We start from the raw sequence: 13923 nt of genomic DNA on the forward strand, positions 1-13923 counted from the left end.
ACATGAGAAGCTCTCTTCTAAGCCCGTTTTAAGATGAGCAGGCTTAGAGAGAGAATTTGTTGCTCTCCTCACATATTCAGTGGAAGAATATAGAGAATACAGGGACAGAGTCCTCTTGCAGCTGTGTACTAAGAGTGCAAAGAGCAGTGGACACAAGCAAGAAGATAAATTAATAATAAATATTAGGTAAACAATTTACAATGGGGTAGTTGAACTTGGGAAGAGTTTGGCCTGAGAGCTGTGCAGGAATTTGCCAGCCAAGATCTTAGGGATCTGGGATTGCCCAGACATGTCCATGTCTCTCTTACTCTGAGATTGTCCTTGCTTTTTGTAGAGATCTTTTTCCTTCTACCGTCTTTGTCTAACAGTTGCTGGCCACTAAACTGCATCTTTCTCCTGGGATACATGAATAATGAGATACATGAGAAAGAGGTGTTTTAACACCTGTACAGACATGAACAGACCTGTACAGGATGATTGCTTCTTGTTGAACAATTTTTTAAGCTACTCTGTTAATTTTAACTATCTGTGTGAAGTTCTGATCTATTGGATATTCTTAACAGAACCAAATGGAAGCTAACAGGTGTTTTACACCTCTTGTTCAGAGGTGTTAACAGCTGAATCTTAGCTGTAAAAGTGCTAGGGGGAGGCTATCCAAACTGCCTCTGCAAATAAGATGCTATCCAGCCTTAAAAAAATTAAAGGCATACCATTGTGTATGATAATGGAACTGTATTTTTGGGGTAATATTTCTTTGTTTGGTATCTTCAGAAACCAAAAAGTAGCATGTTGTGTATTGGTAACTGTCACAGACATTTCTTTTATGAAAAATCCTCTTTCAAGATTTTTTCTGCTGAAGGTGAGAGTTTCAGCAATAAGACATAAACAATAGATTACCTGCTGCTGTGGAATGCAACAAGTCTGTCTGGATTGGCCCAGCTTGCATGTTTATAATTAATGACCAATCCAGAACTGAGATCTGTCAGACACAGTCTGGGAGAGCTAGTTTGTTATTCATTCTTTACTTTCTATTCTTAAGTAGCTAGCAGCTTCTAGAAACTTTCCTTTCTTTTTCTTTCTAGTATAGTATAGTATATGTATATATCATAACATAATAAATCAAGCCTTCTGATCATGAGTCAAAGATCTACGTCTCTTCCTTCACCCAAACACCCTTGTGACCACCGTCACAGGTAACAAATACATGTTAGCAATGATGAGAACCTCTGAATTCTCAAGGCAGAGAGGACTGACAGAGGTCAGTAACTTGCGTATACAAACTGCTCAAACTCTAAAACTTGGCTGCCTAGTTTGGTCAAGTACACGTATGTTAGTGATAGTAATGTTGCTAAAACACATTGTATTTATGTGGGTCGTGAGTATTACACATCTGATTGGTGTGAATGTGAAAGCTGGTTGTGCAATTGACATTTAAAGACTCAGCCTTACCTTTCCAAGGTATTAACAGCTACCTAACATTGTAAGGATTTTTAAACAATATAGTTTTAAGTATGTACTCTTTTAAATCATCAGGAAAATTAGAAATACTAACAAAGACGTTAATGTTCAATAAGACATGCTTGTGTAGAACTCTTTTAAGAGCAACACCTCTGTAGAAATCACTGTGAAAGGATGTTAAGTGCTGACATGGTGCTGTTGAAATATCTGTGAATGTTGCAGACTAATTCCTTAGGAGAAGGAAAATACTCTGAAACATATATTCAGTGACTTGCAGTCCTACAAGTGAAATTTCTACTTTATTCTAAGCATTACAGTCATGGATATAATAGGGAATTAGCTGTAACTTTTATGTTCTAGTTTAGGTTTGCTTTCTTTTAACAGCAAACTGTAAGGTAAACATAACTTATAAGCAAGAGGAAGACACAGATTCTGTCAGTGGCTTTTTTATTTTTCATGAGGTAATTTCAGAGTGTGTAAGGAAGTAATGACAGGCTCAGTGATGGATCATAAAGAACTGAAAGGGTCAGAAGTGAAGAACAACTTCAGTTGTGAAATGGTCATAAAGTGAAAATGGTCATAAAATAAATTTGCTTTTTTCAAGTGAGGAGTTTGAATTTGCATTTTTGATCTAGTAATTGTTTTTCATTTTTTCTTTATTGATTTGGCAATAGAAGTACCACTGTATCACTGGTGGCGATTTACTTTTATTCTATGAGGAAGGAATACAAATGATAATTTTTATGACAGAGTCAAAAGTCTCCATTTTTTTAGGCATAGAAGTATCATCTAATGACTGTAGATTGTGTGTGGATGTTTTAAATCATTCTGAGAATACATCTTAACTGTGAGACTTCCTTTTGAAAGCTAGTTTGAAAATAGGGATCTGGGTAAGAACAGTTTTCTTTTCAGCACAAGTATCTGGGTAAGAACAGTTTTCTTTTCAACACAACTGAAAATCGAAATCGATGTAAAATTTAATACCTAAAATTTGTTGACTTGTATTCTAACCAGTGTTTTTCGACAATCCATAGGTCTTATTCCTACTACATTGAGGTGTCCATGGATGAGTTGGACTGGATTCGGGTTATCGATCACTCTAAATACCTCTGTCGGTCCTGGCAGAACCTGTATTTTCCTGCCCGTGTCTGCAGGTTAGTTCATCACTGTAATATACTGTGGCTGACACTAAAGAATGTAGGCACCAGAATAAATTGCTGGATCTTGCTACTTCATTATGTATTTCTGAAAATGTGTTATTGCTCAACTTTTATCAGCTATGCTAAAAAAATAGTATATCTTAGTTTATATAGTTTTATCATAGTTTATATTATCCTGTTCTAATATTAATGTAGTTGATACAATGCAGGTATCCAGTTTGAAAACTATTGTTTTTCCATATCTACCTATCTCCTTCTTTTTTTGTTGTTTTTTTGAGTCATACCTATCTTTTTTTGCAGCTGATGCTGGGTTTTTTTCACTCAGTAGTAAACATGATTCCTTGACTGTCTAAATGTTTATAATGCACTTAGATACCTACTATAGAACTTGAAAATGTATTTTAATGAATTATGTGTTTTCTACTGATGCACTGTTTTAAATAGTTGTAAAAGGGGAAAGTTAGGACTGAGGAGCTTTGAGGGATGACTCCAGTGTGCCGTTTTGGGTGCCAGAATATAGGAAGGATATTAAACTATTAGAGAGGGTCCTAAGGAGGGCAGAAAGATGGTGAAGGGCCTTAAGGAGAAGCCATATGAGGAGCAGCTGAGGGCACTTGATCTGTTCAGCCTGGAGAAGAGAATAATGAGGGAAGATCCCACTGCAGTTACACCTTTCTTGTGAGGGGAAGAGGAGGGGCAGGCACTGATCTCTTCTCTGAGGTGGCCAGTGACAGGACCCAAGGGAATGACTTGGAGTTGTGTTGGGGGAGGGTTAGGTTGGATATTAGATAAATATTCCTCACCCAGAGGATGGTTGGGCAGTGGAACAGGCTTCCCAGGGAAGTGGTCACAGCACCAGCCTGACAGAGTTCAAGAAGTGTTTGGACAATACTCTTGGGCACAAGGTGTCACTCCTGGGGATGGTGCTGTCCATGACAGGGACTTCGGTGATCTTTATAGGTCCCTTCAGCATATTCTGAGATTCTGCCATTCTGTGAAAATGAATAGATGGGTTTAAGTGTTGTTAAAGTGATGTTTTTTAAACCGTAAATGTTTTTTTTAACCATAGGTGTTGGGAATTCTGCGAGAAGCTGATAATCACATTGAAGCAGTCTTATTCAAAAACTGAATTGAGCTAATTGATAGGGAGGATACAACCTGTAGATACTAAAGATGCTGTCATCATTAGGTTTGGGTCATAGACCCTGAGAGGAAATGACCTGCATTGTAATAATTATTCTGTAGACATAAACTTTTTAATTGGCACAGCAACTCTTGGAATCTCCATGGAGAGAAGTGCTTTCTTTTTCCCAAAGAAATCCTGTTCTTTTCTATAAATCTCTGTTCCTCATTATCATACCCACAAAATGGTTGGGAATTTCTTGGAGATGCAGCTTATTTGAAGAGTGGAAGAGCTAAAGATAAAGTCATGTAGCAGCCTAAGTTTATGAGCACTTATTGTTAAGGAGCAGTAACCTTAAGGCAAAATACGAATTCTCAGCTGTGTCACCATAATAATTAACTATAGTTTAGATAATATTTTCTGTAATCTTTATTTACACCAGAGAATTGAAGCCTCCATTGAGGGGTTCAACATTAAGACCTTTTTATTTAATTATATTAATATAAATAGTTAGGTATTACTTGAAGGTTGAATCTCCTTTGATTGGGAATTTTGATCAAATTCCCTCCAGGAGAGAGGCTTTGAGCAGGGGAGGCTGTGTACACATGGATATTAGTATTAGACACTTACTTATCTGTCTTTTCGTCAATAATCTGTTCCAAAGGAAGTAAGCAAGGACTACTAAACTTTTCTTTTGTCTCCAGTTTCAGTGTTTTGTGATAATGTATTTAAAGTAGTTCTGTTTACTTGAACAAGTTGAATTAGTTATTTCCAGTATACTAACATACACAAAACAGAAATCCTAATATATGTAGCATTTTCTTGACACCTAAAAAAGAGGTGTTCTCCAGTCTTGTGAGCACAGATTTAAAGTATAAGATTGTCAGAATGTATTCCTTTAATATTTCATATTCTGTTTCACAGGCATGTTGTTCATGCTTATCAAAGGGCAGATATGTTTTAAGAGTTTTATACACTCTATTTTGCTTAATGCTGCTTCTGTTGTATAGTCTTGTTTTAGTGTCTCAAGTCCCAGTGCCAAAATTTTCCTGTTAATGAGGAGTGGAAGCATCTTGTTATGTACTGTCTTCTTGCCATTAGTTTTGGCATTTTATTCTTTTTGTCTTACTAATGCAGGTAATATTTTTGGAAGCAACCACTGAGGGAACCATGCTGCAATTTTTCTAAAGTTTTGAATGCATTTTTAGTAGATAATTATGGACTGAATGTCTCACCAGGAAGGTCTTCAATTAGGTGGTGATTTGGTTTTTTTTTATTTAAAAAAATTATTTTAGCTCAAAGTGCTTTATGAGGTCACTGTGTAAGATGTCATATTGAAGTGCAACAAAGAATTGAAGAGTAGAATTATGGACTGGGTTTTTTTTATTTGCATGCCTTTTGCCAAAGTGAGGGAGTAGAACATGTACAGTTGTCTGATACATTAGAGCAATTCTTCATAGATTATAAACAGGATGTGAGCCCTGCAACATTAGGCAGGGTTAGTTGCCTTTTTGAGTTACCTTTCACATAAGTATTAGTTTTAAAAGGTGAGAGCTGTCAGCATCTGAACTGATTTGTTCATCTAAGTTTTAAGAAGCTACTCAAACATTTCCATGGGCATAAAAATTGATGGAGTGTGTCTTTTATTTGCATGTGTACAGGTTGTCTTTTTGAAAACCTGTGACTTTCCTCTTAAGCAAATCTATCCATGTTCCCTCTTTAAGCAAATCTATCCATATTCAATTCTACAATCAATGCCTTTTTCACACAAGCTGGATGAAAAATGCAACCTTCTAGCCATTAGTTGTTAAATAAATAATTTATACAACAGTGAATTAAAACCAATTCAGCCTCCTTAATGAATCATTTGTCATATGTGTCATAGTCTCTGTCATGATTTGATTTTTTTGATATATGGAGCATTATAGAATATTTACAGTAGTGTTGGAGTTAGGGGCATTGTTGTGCTTCCCATGGAAGATGATTTGTATTTGGCAAAGTGCATATCAAACCATCCAAACTCATTAGGCAAAGTCAAGTAATGTGATAAGACTATTTACACTCTTGACTTCTTCATGTTGCTTGCATGCTCCAGTCTGTCTTAATGTGTTCAGAGTAACTTTTGCAGCCATAACCTCTGTCAGATTAATAAGTGAAAAAAAGTGCAAGAGCAATAACTGAAGACTGAAATTCTAAAATAAAAAGATGAGAAGATTGTTTGTGCTTTCTCACACACATCAGATCATTTGTATTCTTTGTAGGATGCGATTCCTGATTAAGATAAACAAGCTAATTTGTACAAAGATTACTTGTTCAGTGTCAAAACTTAGTATAGCAAGTAACAGGGTGTTGCTGTATTTAGAGGGGTTTTAGTAGAAGAAAATACTGAGTAAAACATATGGGGGTTCTATTGATGTGATTGTTTTAGGCTTTCAGTTTTTGCTTTAAATCCTTCTAGAATACATTATTCTACCATCCTTGAAAATTGAACAATCATATACTATGCAGAAAAAGCTAATAAGAGAGTGGGATTACAGGGGTGTTCCCCCCCTTTTTTTTTCAATACAGTAGTTCATTTTTTTAGAATTTCTTTTGGTCCTGTTTTCTTTGTTTACACTTTCATATCAACTTTCATGTAAAGCTGAAAACTGTTTAGAGGGAAGACAGGACACAGAAAATGTTCCTGTGGAAGTTAGGAACAAGTGTCAGGTTCATAGTTATTCCATATTCCTCTTGTAGCAGTGAATGTTAAAAATGCTAAAGGTCTTTGAGAAGGTAATGCTGCTTTCTGTCTCACCCTTCCCACTTTTTTCATCTTTTCATTTTTGTTTTGTGACTTCATGTTTTTACTTCATCCTTGACCACAATATTTGAAGAACTGCATTAAAAGAATTACAAGAAAATGAAAAATTTTGAGGTTTCATAATAAGGCAGATGTAGCCACAAGGTGTCACTACAATAAAAGTTTAAAATACTTAATTTCTTTCTGTTTACACTCCTTTGATGAAAGTGTTCTTTCTACTGTGTGCTTTTTTTGTGTATTAAACTTCCAAGATTTACAAAATCATTCTGATCTACTCTTTATGCTATAGAGGGAGCAAGTACGGAGTTAGTACATAAAATCAAAAGGAAACCTTCAATTCATTTTCCATCTTTAGTTTGACATTGGATAATTCTGTGTTTTGATTGGGGAAGTATTTCCCTGACCTGACCAATTTATAGTCTGAAATCAATGCTATTTTGTCAGTAGTACCAACATTCAAAAAATATATTGAAATAGTAAAGAGATCAGTTTTTGTCTGTATTTGCTATTACTGCCTTAGCTCTTTTTGTGATGATAATAGTGTGATTTATCAAAAGGAAATATTAATTATTTTTGCATGAACAAGTGGTCCTAAAGTATGTTTCTATTAAGAGAACTGGTAGATGCCTGTAAAAGCATGCTGTAAACGTGGGCAATTATTTAAGCATATTGTTTTTCCTGTTTTTTACATCTGCTTTAAGCTGAAAAATCTTGAGGTTTTTTAGTACTACTGTGTTGAATTAATAGTGATATAAGGGCTCCATGTTTCCCTTAAAGCACCCGGCTGCTATAGAAAGTGTGGCATTAGAATTATTTTTACTTCAGAAGGTATATTTGTATTTTAGATGTATTTATTAGTGCAGGAAAAAACTACTTGCCTTTCCTCTTATTAAGCATTGATGATACTGGGTGGATTTTTCGTTTAGTGCTTCAACAGTTTTTGCTACTAATGATTACAGTATTTGTAATCCTCTGCCTGAGTGAAGACAAATTAAATTGTAGACTGTGTCTTCTGAACACTGAAAAAATACAAGAGTAAATTTTTCAGTACTAAGGTAGTTCTAAACTCAGACACGTTAGTAGATGTGCACAATTATTTTGTAGGTAATGACATGCAAGGAGATGTGATTTTCACATGTAGGCTAGACAAAACATTTTTCTTTGATTCTGGTCTTAATCAGGCAGCCTCAGGTAACTCTGGTAATTTCTACTGGTGGTGCTGCAGTAATTTTATTTTTCTATGTCTTTTGGAGAGTCACTGAAATTAGCTACTGATTAAGCAGCAATGTCTCACTCTCAGCCTTACCAGTAGATCTCTGAGAACATTAACTGTTATGGATAGCCATTTTGCAGTTTTCCTGAGCTTGGTGGAACCTTAGTGGATATAGCATGCAGTTGAGGTATTGTCCAACATACTTGAAATAAACTGAGGGGAAAGCAATGTCTGCAGATTTAATTTAGTGCTGGGAGTGTTTTTTATGTGTTGTTTCCCAGTAGGGAATGGTGGTGTTCAGAAAAAGCATGTAACATCCAAAAGAAGATTTTGAACATTGTTTTAACTTAAAATGAAGCCCTACTGCATCACTGACCTAACTAGAAAGCAAACCAAGGGTTGTTGGTAAGAGCTTGGTAAGGCCTTCTGTCAGTCTGAAAAGTATGTAAAAATTTTTTTATCATTAAGTTCTTAATATCCTTATAAAAGGACTTCCTGTAAATGGAGTGATTAAACTTGGGTAACTGAAACCATCTTTACCCTAGTTACTGTAGTACTGAGAACTACAAATAGTTGCACAGGCAACATGTTGATTAATTATTTTATTTGTACTGTTTTTTGGGAAGTGTTGACTCTTGTGTAAATATTTTATTTCTAACTGTGCAGATATGCTGGTGTTTGAGTTTACGAAGAAATCCCAACCTTGCTGCATAGTTCAAATTAGCTTTTCTTTATTTCTGGATACTGAAATTTTAAAATCCTTTCCTGAATCTAATACTGTAAGTGATACAGCAATAATGTAATTTCCAGAAATAAGTAAAAATTATCTTGATTTGTGTTACAGAAGCATAGTAATAAATAGGAAAAGCAATTTTGAAATGTTACTCCAGACCTTTGAGGCTTTTCACTGACATTATTTTCAAAAATCAATTTTCATTGCAGGCAGTTTTCTTTTTTTGTTTTGGGGCTGGGGACTAGGGTTCATTGTTCTTTCTTGTAAGATGTGATCATATTTAGGAGTCTTTATTGGCATGTTTCCAGTACTTTGCCTTTTAACTGTGAAATAGGAGGAAATGGTTTCCTGTAGTCTCCATTTTAGTGAATAGCTGCTACTTGTTTTTCTGTCTATCAGTGTTTAAGCATCCTTTTTTCTCTTGCAGTAGGTTTTCATTCTGATGTTTTTTTCTGTTCCTAAGAAAAGGTGATAGTCTGAGATTTTTCAAAAAATGTAGATCATCTACACAGGATCAAGAAAGCTATTGCCTCATCTGGGTTGGAGTGTTTATCGATTTAAAAGATCTTTTTCTTCATTTCAGGTTATGTATACTTTTGATCTTAAGCTTACATTTCTAAATTCAGCTCCAAATCTGCTCCTAGTGATACAAAACCTCATTTCTCTACAGGAATAATCAATAATATTTTTGATCAAGGACTTTATCAAAGCAGCTTTTTTCTTCTCAGACTCCTTCTCCTGTCTGTCATAGCAATTTCAATTATCTTAACCTAAAGAGCCCAACTCAGCTTTGAGGAAAAGTAAAAAAGCTAGTGTGTATTTAAGCTATTGATGACAACCTGCCAGACAACTTATCAGCTGAAAATGAGTATTTGTCTGAAAAAGTATCTGTAGAGGGTCAATATACCTTGTATAGAAATACCTGAGAAATAGGGAGAGCCTGCCAATCCTGTTTGTTGGACATGAATTATAAAAAAGAAGTGTAATATATTATTTTATTTTTGCTTTATGGTTTGGAAGAAACAATTAACTTTTTAAGAGACCTAGATTACATATTTCTCATGCTTGACATAATAATAAGTAGGTTTTTTGTAGTATGGTTAGAATTTCTTTAGTCTGAATTTTGAGGTATTCATTTTGAGTTTCTTAAACTCTAAATTGTCTTGAGTTCTGTTTTCAGTGTTTCACCTCATAAATGAGATCTGATGTAAGTGAAAATTATCAGTAATTATTCAGCTTGACAGTGATGCATAAAGATACACCTAAATGCTGAATTATCAAATTGCTGATGATAATTCTACAGCAAGCTGTATTTTAAAGTTAATGTTGCAGAAGACGAGTGTGTTTAAAAGGCATCTTGAGCACTTCTTTTCTTTAAACTCTCTTCTGTGTTTTTTGTTGCACTCCAAGAGATGGAATTACTGTGAAAACTTGCTATACATGTTTACAAAGACAGGCATTTCCAGGAGGAAATAATGTTTTGGAAAATTTGTAAGAATTCTGGTTTATTTCACTTCGTTGATCCCGGAGGCTGTCTGTTGAAGTTGTTTGATGCCACTGTGTAAAGCTTTTCTCTGTTTCCCATGTCTTAGCAGATAATGGGCACGGTTTGCCCATGTGTATCTGAAACGCTGTACCACACTTAAAACTGCACATTATGAGTATTCAGATTGTTTGCATGAACCAAGTAATGCACTTTTGTGGATGTGCTTCTCAGTGTCTAAATTTATAAAGTCACCGGTCAGCCAACATTAGGCCAGTCTTAGCTGTGGAATAATTTGGATGATAAAAGTTTTACAGTAAAGCAGTTTTGTTTGTGATTAAACTTGATTCTTTGTTCACAAACCTCTAGTTATCTTCTGTGCAGCAGAAAGGTAAGAGTATGAGTAGAAAAGCCCTAAGGTAAACTATTCTTCAGTGTCCTTTTTCTCTGCAAAAGAAGCTCATGCAACTTGTCTGGAAGTTAAAATTCTTTGGCTTTGCCTCTATTTGCTCTTTCTCATCTCAGTTTCAATTGGGAGGATGGGGCTGATGGTTCTGTTTGATGCAGCTTTAAATAGTTTTGAAAAGGAGTATTCACTCTTTAATATGAAAGAAAATAGGATACAAACAGTTGAAAAGGAAAAATCAAACTGAACAAATTATGTGCTATAGAGAATTACATTGTAGATAGTAAGACATGAACATGTGTATAAGTTTCTTCAACTGACAGAAGTAAGAGAAGGAAAGAAAACAATGGAAGAGATATATTACTCAAAAAAATATAATGTTTGGGAAAAACTCTGCAAGTGAAAAATGTTTTAAGAGAGGTTTTTTTATGGTAGGGTTAAAGATAGGAAAACCACATGGGATTTATGATTTTTAGGCTGCTACTGTACTGGAAGCAGTTATTATTTGTAATGTCTTCTAAAAGAAAGAAAAAATGTTTTTTCTAAAACACCAGATTCTGCATTTGGGTTTTGGTTTTCACCACAAAGTGACTTTAACAGCTTTATACTGTCAAGCTTGTTTTCCGTTTGTAAGAGTGGGACAAATTTTTCTATACTTCACTGCAGATGTAATAAAGATCTTGGAAATTTTAGGTACTACAAGTAACATCTTTAGTGATCAATAAAGTAGTAGTTTCATTACTTCATACCATTGTCTTTCTCGTTTGTATTGGAGAATAACAGCTGTGATGGAAGGTGTATTAAGTATTGATCTCTAAATCTGTGTTCTGTTCAGTTAAATTACCCTGTCTCTATTAATGGCAAATTGCAAAGTTGGCTAATCAAGCTGCATTTTCATTACATTAACAGTGTAGGCGCCCTGTTGAGCTGGGTCAGTGGGCACCTCGCTGCGTGTGCAGTCTCTGACCCGGAGAGCAGGAGGTGCTGGTCAGGGAGAGGCTGTGAGCACAGACTCCTGTGTGTTCATCCTCATACTCCTCTGATCCTGCTAGTGCATATTCAGAGATACCTTGGCCATTCATTTATTTAAGATCCCTCTCTTGACTGGGGTGCTGTCAACTGCTTGCAGGTTGTAGTGGCAGCGCTTTCCAAAAGCTCGTTAACCATTGCATAAAAAAAGTAGTTTTATCTATTTAGACAATCCTTTTGCTACTTTTTCTTTCTAATTCCGTATTGTGGGATCTGGTGAATGAAAACGTTGCATTCACTTGTTTGACTCTTACTAAGCCTTTGTGAATGTCAAGTGTAGACTCTTCAAGCGCTACTCTTTGGTTCCGTCTATTCAGTTGCTTTTGTGATTTTTGGTGGTGTTGGCTGTACCTTCTGTGACTCTGGTATGTACTCCTTGAGGTGTGGAGACCAGAACCGTGTGTGCACATTTGAGATTTGGGTGCAGCAAGCTGTAACAGAGTGACAGAACAGCACTGCTTTGTTCTCAGCAACCTTCACAATGATGTGCAGTATTTCAGTGACCCCACCCTGCTATCTGACTATCCAAAGCTTCTTTCATCTGCAGACTTGGAGGCTGCACTAACAAGAACTTAGGCTTATTAGCTCCCAGGCTATTTAGAAACAAGATTAAAGATTTCAGTACTTCTGTTCTTGATATTTGACAGTACTTAGCAAATGAAAGCGTTTTTGGCTTTCACACAGTTACAAGTAACTGTGTGAGCCACATGAGAATTCCTGTTTAGTTCAATTTTTGAAAGTAAAATTTGGTAGTATTGTTTTGAATTTGATGTACTGTTTGCAAAGATTAATACCCTTACATAGTTCAGAAGCTAAAATCAAATGGAGGGAGATGGATTTTTCTGCTTGGTTGGTTAGTTGGTTTGGTTTCTTTTTTGGGGTTTGTTTGTTTATTTTCTCCAAAATTTTCCCTCTGAGCCTATCCAGGGAATTTTTTAAGTCTCTTTTGGGGGAGAGGATAAAAATCGAATTTTTTTTTTTAAAGTTCATGACTAGAACTCTAGTCTTAAAAATCAGTGAGACATTCTGAAGTTAAAATAATTTTTTTCTTTGATGTCCTGTGAAGACTTGAAAGGGGAACTTTTTCAGTTTTGCAGTTTACCTTAAAGTTATTTGATTCTTTGAATGTATAAGATTTGTATTGGAGTATTTTATACTCATTTGCTATGTGATCTAAAATGACATATTCATTTCCCATTAACTGATCAGGCATCTCTGCTCTTTTTATACCAGCAAAATTTGGGTAATAGAGTTTAAAAATAACTTCAGTTAAGAAAGCAATAGCTGAAAAGAGTAATGCCTTACTGTTTCTGTAACAAGCTTTTTAGACTAGAAATTATGGGTTTAAGTGTCACATACTTGGACATGTGAAAAATTTAAGAGTAAATGATGAGTACGTAGTATTGAAGCATACAATCAATCTTAACTGTGCCTTAGGCTGATTTTGTATAGCAGTTGTGTTCCCTCAGTGCATAGTACTAAGTATTTTATCTATTAAACTTTCTTCTAATTTCTATTGAGCTTGACTTTTTAGAATTGCTATTATTATTTTTATTGGATATTGGTAGCTGGACAGTTTAATTATTTTTTTCAGTTTTGCTAATGATGTTAATGTTTTATTTGGGGTTATTTTTCTTTTTTTTACAAGAGAATTCTTGATTTTGACTTAGCAGCTAGGAAAACTAAATCTGTGTGAAACACTATATATATGCATAGACACTCTTCCCATTCAGATATTATTTCATCCCGTCTTTTTTAAAGGAATGATTTAATGTATATTTAGATGAAAACTGATTTTAAAACTTCGATAGATCAAAATAGGGTGAAGGGCTAGAAGACATTATTGCTGATGATTCCAGCTTGCAGTAAATTATAAAGCACATGTAACAAATGTAAAGAGAGATTACTTCCTGTGTCATATTTCATCTTGCCTTCATAGTTAAGTGTGTAAATGAAAGGGAAACAAATTGTTTCAATATAGCAAATCTGTATTATTTCTTTGGAGTGAAAATGAATGAAATTGAAATAGCTCACTCTTGGGTGAAACTAGAGACTATAAATGTCTTTTATTCTCTTGGTGTGGATTGACATAATGCAGATTAGTAGTAAGAGAATGTTCCTCGTATCATCAGCGGTTGTCAGGCATGTTCACGAGTATTGAATTATAGTAAAGTAAAAGGGGTTCACTGTACTCACAGGTAATTTACACAGAAGAGTGTGCAATCCATCTTTTTAACAGAAGCTACTGTTCGCTGCTAGAAAACTTATTTTTTCAGGCTCCCTATCCTTTTTTACTCTTTGTATTATGGAAACTTTGTAGTTACCTGTGCTGTGCCTGCACCATCTATGCATCACCTGATTTCTATGTAGATAACTCTTTACTGTCCTGTGGCATGTGGGCATGTGTTGGCACTATCACATCTGGCACCTAAGTGGTTTCCCCCATAGGTCTCTGGAAGTAAATATAATAATGCTTGAGGTCAGCAGCATATTTAGCATACTTTTTTTCTGCAAC

The 13923-nt window shown here is 35.2% G+C and overlaps 1 protein-coding gene across 5 annotated transcripts in view; it reads left to right on the forward strand.

Annotated features, from left to right (window-relative positions):
* BTBD9 (BTB domain containing 9) overlaps positions 1 to 13923 on the forward strand; it is a 112832-nt gene that overhangs the window by 11938 nt on the left and 86971 nt on the right. For all 5 annotated transcript variants that reach the window (XM_031061051.1, XM_031061047.1, XM_031061058.1 and 2 more), the window contains exon 6: positions 2493 to 2612. In XM_031061051.1, the coding sequence (XP_030916911.1) occupies positions 2493 to 2612 (120 nt within the window). The remainder of the gene's footprint in view (positions 1 to 2492; positions 2613 to 13923) is intronic.

The sequence above is a fragment of the Geospiza fortis genome, unplaced genomic scaffold (assembly GCF_000277835.1).
Source record: "Geospiza fortis unplaced genomic scaffold, GeoFor_1.0 scaffold41, whole genome shotgun sequence".
NCBI lineage: Eukaryota > Metazoa > Chordata > Aves > Passeriformes > Thraupidae > Geospiza > Geospiza fortis.